Source organism: Protomyctophum parallelum, assembly GCF_964188405.1.
Source record: "Protomyctophum parallelum genome assembly, chromosome: 5".
In the NCBI taxonomy this organism is placed as follows: domain Eukaryota; kingdom Metazoa; phylum Chordata; class Actinopteri; order Myctophiformes; family Myctophidae; genus Protomyctophum; species Protomyctophum parallelum.
In genome coordinates, this window is record NC_139702.1 from 2,371,589 (window position 1) to 2,381,239 (window position 9,651).

General features: G+C 43.9%; 2 protein-coding genes across 2 annotated transcripts in view; both read right to left on the minus strand.

The window, feature by feature from the left end:
* Positions 1-385: 385 nt before the first annotated feature.
* Positions 386-762, minus strand: LOC310858594 (large ribosomal subunit protein uL29-like). Its single transcript, XM_083764776.1, has one exon. The coding sequence runs from the start codon at positions 750-752 to the stop codon at positions 387-389; it is 366 nt and encodes a 121-aa protein (XP_083620902.1). The 5' UTR covers positions 753-762; the 3' UTR covers position 386.
* Positions 763-4,422: 3,660 nt separating this feature from the next.
* syngr1b (synaptogyrin 1b) overlaps positions 4,423-9,651 on the minus strand; it is a gene marked incomplete at its 3' end in the record, with an annotated part of 37,485 nt that continues 32,256 nt past the window's right edge. The window contains 4 exon segments of the mRNA XM_083766263.1: positions 4,423-4,496; positions 4,499-4,655; positions 8,408-8,553; positions 9,468-9,651. The exon segment at positions 9,468-9,651 is cut by the window's right edge and continues 54 nt beyond it. Of these exon segments, the coding sequence (XP_083622389.1) occupies positions 4,423-4,496; positions 4,499-4,655; positions 8,408-8,553; positions 9,468-9,651 (561 nt within the window).

The window sequence follows — 9,651 nt, forward strand, 5'->3', positions numbered from 1 at the left end:
GGCCTTTGCAGCAATTTCACATGAGAAATGTACCATCTGATGTTATTTAAATTATTAACTTCTTCCCTCCATTAACATAAGACACACAATGTAGTTGTGCTGCAGCAACACTGCCTGAATTGAATTGAAATTGACTGTGGCTGGCCTGGCCTGAGCTTAGGAGAGATTTTTTTTTGCTGGCCTGACCTTTTTTTTTTTTTGCCTAGGGTCCGCAGAGAGGTGGTCTGCGGTCCGGTCGTGGACCGCGGTCCGCCAGTTGAGTACCCCTGTTATAGGTAATGGAACGCTACTGCGCTCTGAGTGAGTCAGATGCTCTCAGTAGAACTTTTTCTTAATGTTTTTTTTTAAATTTTTAACCATGACACAATACAGAATATTGAACCATTTTAAGCTTTGGCTGCGAATTTGCGCATAGAGTACAGGAGGTCCTTCTTCTGCTGCTTCCTGGTCTTGAGGCTGGCCTCGTGTTTGGTGAGCTCGCGGCGGATAGCTCTGGTCTTCTTGGGCCTCAGGTCCAGGGGCTTGTACTTCTTGCCCTTGTAGAACTTCCTGAGGTTCTCTTTCTGTGTCTGGTTGATGACAGTCAGGACCCGGGCAATAGATTTGCGGGCGCCGCAGATCTTGGAGAGTTTGGAGGCAGCTCCGCCCGTCACTTTGGCAACACGAAGCTGGGACAACTCATTCTTCAGGTCGTCCAACTGTTTCAACAGCTCTTCCTTCTTCTTGCCCCTCAGATCTCTCGCCTTAGCCATGTTGCTTGACGCTGCCCCGTTGGAAAGCGCTCTCAGTAGAACTGTCAAACACCGACTGAAGAGGAAGCTCTCTGTGCCGACTAGTTGAATGTTCACGAGCGCCTGATTGTGTCGGGAATGCCCAAATATGGAGTGTTGTGAGGTCAGAACAGGCCAGCTCCATATATGGACGATGGGCAGGGACCCGGTCCAGAGCCCGGGCAGAGGCCTTTTTTGGGCGGTTCTGGACAACCGTGGGTCCGACCTGTTGAATTTGAAGTCGGTGGGGCTAACGGTTCTCAAGTTACGTGGATTACAGTTACACACACACAGACATACAGACAGAGACTTGGTGGGTGGATAGATAGATAGATAGATAGATAGATAGATAGATAGATAGATAGATAGATAGATAGATAGAGAGATAGAGAGATAGAGAGATAGATAGATACAAGTATACTCTATAGGCTACCACACGCACTCGTACTTATAGTACAATACATTGACCCTTACCAGAGTTTATAAATAAGTGTAGATTTGGGTACCAGAGTATCAAATGGGGCTCAGTCCATGGCCTAATGCATATCCAACTGGAGGTCCTTGAATCTGTGTTCTAGTGGTGGTTGAACAAACTCCTCTGAGGAGGCGGATGGATGCAGCTCGGTTGTGCATACACTGTCTGTAACTATAAATATTGGGATACTCAGGATTTCAAGGGCCTTAATATAATATCTGCCATAATGTGCAAGAAACCCCATTGGTTTTAGTGCAAAGTTTGAAGGCAAGACACCAGTGTATGTGTGTGTGTGTGTGTGTGCGTGCTTGCTTGCGTGTCTTGGAATCAATACACTTTTTTATCTTGGCATTATAGCAAGACACTAGACCCATAGTGCAACCCCATGTGTAGAGGCAGTATACTGCCACCTGGTGGCCAGAAATCACCTACTTGTAGTTACAATAACTATTGCTGCACTATTGTATCAAACAATACAGAAATCCATGAAACCTCCACCTAGTTTACTAATGTATTACTTTTTACTTTTTTTACTTGGCTGCCAAGTAGACAGTGAGAATAAGTATTTTACTAATCAGAACATAATTAGTGAAATGATTGAAATTGATTATCAATTATGAAGTCTGACTTAATAATCTGCCAAAGAATGTCTTATAAAATAAATTAATGGTTATGGATATCTTTGACTAGATTTTTCAAATGATCCCTTGATCTACCTCAAAGGCCCAATGTGATCTGGACTGGTAGATCAGAAATTAATAGGTAGTTTCCCACATGTGCAGTAACAAATGTATACATCAACACAAATTATACTTTTGTCAGTATTTCTTTTATTTGTATTGGTTAAAATTCAACACATCAAAAACATACATTTGTACACCATATTTTTTTTCTTCCTTTTATTTATTTGTTTAGCCTATTGTTATTATTAATAATAATAATAATAATATATTTTTACACTTTGATTTTACTGGAACTCACAGAGAAACGTCACACAATCCTACATCTATTGATATAATTATATATACTATGTTATTTGATAGTTTGGTCACATTTTTGTTTCAGTGTTTTTCATAATAATTATTATTATTCCAAAATAAAAACATCTCCGTACTCTGAAAGCAACAAGGACGATGAGGCAAGGATGAACTTACCACGTTATCTGGTCACAATAACACTAAATTAATACAATATACTTTTAGTTTTTTAATTTTGTACAGAACTAGCATAATGCCCTAAAATAAAGCCATATTCTTGTTTTCCACACACCCCTATATTGAATTACAGATTTACATATATTTATAGAGAGATATTTCACGTCAGAAATTTGAGTGATGCAATGTCCATATTTGATCATAATATTCAGTGGTGTCAGATTAGGTCCATCCTGCATTAATTCCTCTTATTTGTCAATAAACAAACAAAACAAAACAAAAATGAATAGATAAAATTCCTGCAGCTTGTTAATATTCTTTCATAGACCTACTGGGCCTGAAATATATGAGATAGTACTTGTGTTTCAGTGGGTATACTAGCCCACTGCAAGCCAGCATTAAGATATTACCTGTGACAAACACAAGTGTTGTTCGCGGTTGTACTGTACGTGCTTGAGGGCAAAAAGAAGATGAAATCATTGAGCTATATTTCTGCTGTAAGGCTAGAGAAAGGTAACTGTGATACTATGCGTTGGGTACAATGTGTGTTGCTCTGTGTTAGTTACATTTAGCTTGGCAGTCAACACTAAGGCAACAGTCAAGGAAAAGAAGTGTGTTTGTCTGACAAACACATTAGTCTCACAGCTTCCATACTCTCTCACACCCAAAGAAAGAAAAGCTTAGACATTAAAGGCAGATTTATACTACTCCATATGAAGAAGTATAAATCAGGTTTAATTGTCCTTATGTGTTAGGTTCAAATATTCAAAACAAAGCTACTTAGGCTATTAGGCCTACATTTCTGGGGATTATCGCCTGATATGCAACAGCAGTTGTCTTGCCTGGGGCAGATGAACTATAATGCACCACTGACTGTAGGAATTCTGCTAACTGTCTGAAACTAGTGTATGTTCTAAATCTCAACCATTGTGCTGTGTGTATGTTTGCTTTTATATGTGCCTGTGTGTGTGTAGTGTACGTGACGCGTGCGTGCATTCTTGCCTGTCCATGTGTTTGTCTGTATTTCGATGCTGATCCTGGATCAGATAGCATGGCAATAGATGACCTCAGAGGATGAAGGCAATGTGGTCACAAGCAACGATCTTAACACGGCGACCCGTCTTCCTGACCCCCATTTACACTTTGTTGTACGACGGTGTGGATTGCCAAAAATAGCCAATCTATAAGATCGTCACACGTCGCGGAAGTAACACGTTGTGAGCTTATAGATTGGCTGTATTTGGCGTGTTTACACAGAGCATAAACTGGGCATTACACCGACCCCTCCCCAACAAAACTCTCCCTGGCACTTAACTCCCCAAATCCTAAACACGGATTGTACTGTACATCCCTCTATTCTATCTCCAGTACAGATGGAAATCAACTTCTTCTGGCTATACCGACTGACCGACTCCTGAAGTAATTATAATCTTTAATACTTTTATACTGTATGTTATGGGTGAAGTTGCCCAAAACCTCGGACTAGAAATCTACATAGCTTCCATGGTTTTTGTACTATAGCAGTGGTTCTCAAAGTGGGGCTCAGGGTTCCTTGAAGGGGTTCCACATGGACCCTTACAGGTCTATATAACTCAAGTGTACAAATGGAACCAAATGGACCCGTACAGTACAGGGTCCATTTGGTTCCATTTGTGCAGTCTCAGAGTAATGGAGCTGGAGAACCACCGTACTATAGCGATCAGTGGAGCAATCGCAAACAAAACGTTCAAACCCTAATCCAGTGTCTACGGGCCACTTCACCCTTCCCTTCTCTTCTAAAGGCTCATACATAGTCTGGATTTACGGTGGTGGGGTGACCACCGAACTACAACATGACGTCACTAGCCGCGGTGAAGAGCAAACCACCGCCACCCGCTCCAGCCCTTCTCTCTGTTTTTACTCACCACCTCTCAATGTTATTTCAGCTCCGGTGGTCAGCTCACCACCGGAGCGGTGGTCACCTTACCACCGAAAATCCAGACTATGAATAGGCCTTAACTCTACTTCCCCCCAGCCCACCCTCTCAGTAGTCCTGGTTCTGGTAGCCCCCGGTGCCATCAAAGGCCCCTTCGCTGTTGGCCTGCACTCCGCCCGGCTCTCCGTGTCTTCACCTCCGGTGTATGCGGAGTAGGGGGCTCCTCCTTCTCCTCCTCCTGCTGCCGCTGGGTCCTGGCTGGGGTCTGTGTACTCCTGTGAGAACAGGGCCGAGTCGGCCCCCAGCTTGTACCTCTGGAAACCCAGGAATGACTGAACAGCCTTGGGGGATGAATGGGGATGAATGGAGGGATAGACAGAAGGTGCCGGAAGCAGACACGACAAAGACAGAAGCCAAGTGCAGGAGGATGGGTGGGTGGAATATATGGGTGGATGGATAGGTCGGTGGGCGAGTGGTTTGGTGGGTGGATGGATAGATGAATGGAATAGATAATATGGATAAAAGGATAGATTGGAAACAGGGTACGTGAGCAGGTTTAAGAAGGTATTATGGCAGAGATGTTGGGAGTTTAACAAGAAAAGTTGGAAAGAGAGAGAGAACAAAGAGAGAGAAGCAGAAGTTGATTAGTTGGCAAGAAAGTTGTCAAAGCTTATTAGATAGCCATTAAAGACGTACAGTATGTTAGTTCTCATATAAGAAAGATGCATTTATCTGCTCTTTGTGGCTCTAAAAGATTTGCCACTTTGAACTATACCGGATAAAGGGACAGTGCAATTAAGCGGTGGCGGTGTGCATGATCAAACAAGCGATACACACAGCACTGTCAAACACCACACATCTCACTGTGTAGAGATAATTAGAGGGCTTTCAACATAAAAGAGAGAGAGAGAGAGAGAGAGAGAGAGAGAGAGACAGAGAGAGAGAGAGAGAGAGAGAGAGAGAGAGAGAGAGAGAGAGAGAGAGAGAGAGAGAGAGACAGAGAGACAGAGAGAGAGAGAGAGAGAGAGAGAGAGAGAGAGAGAGAGAGAGAGAGAGAGAGAGAGAGAGAGAGAGACAGAGAGACAGAGAGAGAGAGACAGAGAGAGAGAGACAGAGAGAGAGAGAGAGAGAGAGAGAGAGAGAGAGAGAGAGAGAGAGACAGAGAGAGAGAGAGAGAGAGAGAGAGAGAGAGAGAGAGAGAGAGAGAGACAGAGAGACAGAGAAGAGAGAGAGAGAGAGAGAGAGAGAGAGAGAGAGAGAGAGAGAGAGAGAGAGAGAGAGATTTTCAGATGACAGTCCTGTTGATTTAAGGGCATAGTGTCCATTCATTTGTACCAGGATGCGGCTTCATATTTGCTCTTCAGATGTACTGGTGTGTCTAAACCAGTTTTCTGGTTCAGGGCCCATTGAAAACCTGATGTCATATGGGTGGGGGCCCATTGAAAACCTGATGTCATATGGGTGGGGGCCCATTGAAAACCTGATGTCATATGGGTGGGCTGTATGGTGATCAATGGAATCAATGGAACATAGTAGGGATGTGCCGATGAGACATTTTGGCTGATATGGATATTCGATATAATTAATTGCTGTTATGGCCGATAACTGATATTACGAATGTCGATATGATCTCTTTCTTTATTGAAAATCTGAAAAATTCTGAAAAGTACATGTAACAGGGTGTCTGCACTGCAGGCTTAGGCAAGTCAGATTTAACATAAATACCTTTATTATATTTAATATTGTGAGCCTGTAGATCTGTTCAAGCTGTTACTTTGGGGCTTGTTTATCTGTAAAGACAGACCAATTAATCGGTCTGATTGATTAATCGAACCGATGCCGATTAATCTAAAAGCAACTCAAATCGGCCAATACCGATGTGTTCTCCGATTAATCTCCCACTAGAACATAGTATACTTTAACTTCCTTTTTTATTATAGTATCACAATGGAAACTCATTTTTAAATAATTTATAATAATAAATACCATGTCATTATTTTGACATTGAACATGCCAAATCTCATGTCTGGTCTGGAGCTGTCGTGAGATTAGTCTGCACACGTTGTTTGTGTCGTAAACAAGTGGATCAGCATTGTCTGACCAGCTGACAGGCATCTAAACATGTACTCACTCCAAAAATGGAGTTATTAAAACCCATTTTGACCCGAGATCAGATTCTAAAAATGTCTTCTACATCCTGACAGTTAAAAAAAAAAGCTATGTTTCTATGTCAGTCGTTCTTTGATTTTTCAAAAATAGCAGACCTACAAGCTCGTGGCGCGCCACTCGGTGGCGCGCTATGAGCTTGTAGATCTGCTATTTTTCAATAGCTAAAGCATGACATAATACTAACACCAAAAGGGGTTCCCGCCCCAAAATGGGTTAAACTAATAAATAATACATGCCATGACAAAATGGTTTTCTAGCCTTTTAATTTTCAAGGACCCCCATAACTGTCAGAGTTACAGACCTGTACAGGTATGACAGTGTCTCACACTCACACACACACACACACACACACACACACAGTGCATCATGACACATTATGAGCTTGTAGATCTGTTATTGTCGCCATCATGTGACACCGGCCTATAATGGCATGCCCAAAATTGGGACACTAGGGTGTTAATGTGGTGTGGTTAAAAAAACAAAAAAAAAAAGCCTGGGCCGTGGTCCAGCGGTCCAGGCACCTATAGGCACATAAACGGCCCGGCAGTGCATCGCGGGTTCGAGTCCTGTTCCCGACGATCTGCTGCAGCAAGTCGACCCCTCCCCGTCCCCCCGTCCCCCTGTTTCCTGTCTATCTACACTGTAATCTATAAATAAAGGCAGAAAAGCCCCAAAAGTATCTTGTTTAAAAAGAGAAAACATATTTTTTTACAAGGTAAGCTATACTATAGGCGGGATTTTTTTTATTTACCAAAAATCAAGACAAAATCTGTAAAAGTCATTATGAAAGTCAAATAAAACACAAGATTAAGAGCTCCACAATCGTGGTTGAGACAGCATAACATCAAATATTTCCTTCAAGCTCCATACATTAATGTGTGCGTGTGTGTGTGTGTGGTGTGTGTGTGTGTGTGTGTGTGTGTGTGTGTGTGTGTGTGTGTGTGTGTGTGTGTGTGTGTACAGGTAAAGAGGGCTACAGCAGCAGAGGAAGACACAGTTACAGTGTATGCACACTTGGGCGTCTAGGCGTGGAAACCTTCCGCTCAGAGCAGGCGTCTCTTCCTGGTTTTTAGACAGCTGGTGGATGGAAACGAAGCTCTGCCCGTCGGCCAGAAAACGGGAGACGCTTGCCTTCCGCGGCAAGTGGAAGCCGCACGCAAGCTTAACCCATTCTGACCTGAGATCAGATTCTAAAAATGTCTGTTACATCCTGACAGTTTCATTATTAACCCATTCTGACCTGAGATCAGAGTCTAAAAGTGTCTTCGATTTTTCAAAAATAGCAGACCTACAAGCTCGTATCGCGCCACTCGGTGGCGCGATATGAGCTTGTAGATCTGCTATTTTTCAATAGCTAAAGCACAACGTAATGCTAACACCAAAATGGGTTCCCGTCTAGAATGGGTTAAATTTCCATCCACCAGCTGTCAAAAAACCAGGAAGAGACTCCTGCTTCTGAGCGGAAAATTGCCGCGCCTAGACGCCCAAGTGTGGACACAGTGTTACGACAGCACAGTCATCAGACTAGGGGAAGGTGAGGCTGGGAGGGGAACAGTTTGTTGTACTCCTCTTCAAATGATACAGTCTTTAACTTATCCAGCGAGAACAGAGTCTGTGCACCCTGTGGAGGAATATGTACACATACACACAGACACACACACACACACAGTATGAATGCCAATGAACACACGTTCACACACACACACACACACACACACACACAGTCAGTTGCTCACATGCGCACGAGTGTCCAATCCAGTAGAGGGAGACATTGTAACATCAATAATATGCTATATTATGATTATGCTATGCTGCACACAAACACGCACACGCATGCACGCACGCATGCACACACACACATGCACACATGCACACGCACGCACACACACACACACACACACACACACACACACACAGCTCTTACCCAGGTAAAGATGGAGAAGAAGGAGAATGTGATAGCGGCCCGGGCAGCGTCGCCTCCCTCTCTCAGGGGGTTGTCGTCAGGCGTGGACACCTGCCACTGATTGGCCAGGAAGCAGAACCCCACAAACCACATGAAAGACCAGAACGCTAGGGGGCGAGAGAGAGAGAGAGAGAGAGAGAGAGAGAGAGCGTGTGGGGGAGAGACAGGCACAGAGAGGCGGAGAGAGAGTGGGAGGGAAAGAAAGGTGGACACAAATGCATCTTTAAGCTTATAAAGCTTACATAAATTGCGCTTGACTCTCTCTCTCTCTCTCTCTCTCTTTCTCTTCCCTCCCTCTCTCTCTCTCTCTCTCTTTCTCTTCCCTCCCTCTGTCTCTCTGTCTCTCTGTCTCTCTGTCTCTCTGCCTCTCTCTCTCTCTCTCTCTCTCTCTCATCTCTCTCTCTCTCTCTCTCTCTCTCTCTCTCTCTCTCTCTCTCTCTCTCTATCTCAGGCTACGGTACGGTCATCATGTTTCAGCCTCCCACAAAGGAGGCCCTGATTTTGGCACTGGGTTCAGTCTTCAGTGTGCCTCTGCTTGTGCTTTAGTATCTCCAAATGGAGACACATTTTAGGAAATTCTCACACACAATTCACAGGATATGCAGTGTAGCATATCAGGGTTAGGGTTAGGGTTAGGGTTATGCAGTGTAGCATAATATCAGGATCAGTTTATGGTACTAAATGGACATGCTTTTTATGTTCTGTTCATTACCCATCACTTATTTACTGATCATTCTTTCATGTGCGACTGATTCTTTTCAAATGGAAAGACCCCCTTACCGCTAAGAGGAGATGAAATATCTGCAGAAGGTAATATAAGATAGATGTGTATGGGTGTATATTGTACGGTATGTGTTTCCCCCCCCTCTCAATGTTAATGTCTTTCCAACAATTAAGTACGGTATTTTCTTGGTACAGGTCTGGGATTTGATGCTCTGTTTTGTTTCATTTGTATAATTAGAAACACTCGCACGCACGCAGGCACGCACGCACGCACGCACAGACTCTCTTGTAGATTTACCTGACACACCGACGTCGGCCAGCACGGCTTTCTTGCGGTCCTTGACGCTGCTGATCTGGGGGAAGTAGACGTCCAGGGCCAGGAAGGCCATGCAGCACATGAAGGCCATGGAGCCCATGAAGACGCCGTAGTTACAGGCATTCTGGTTGCGGTTGAAGATGCAGAACTCCTCCACCTCGTCGGG

What these genes read in the sequence shown, in the direction of transcription:
- LOC310858594 (XM_083764776.1), bottom strand. Translation starts at nt 752, where the DNA reads ATGGCTAAGGCGAGAGATCTGAGGGGCAAGAAGAAGGAAGAGCTGTTG.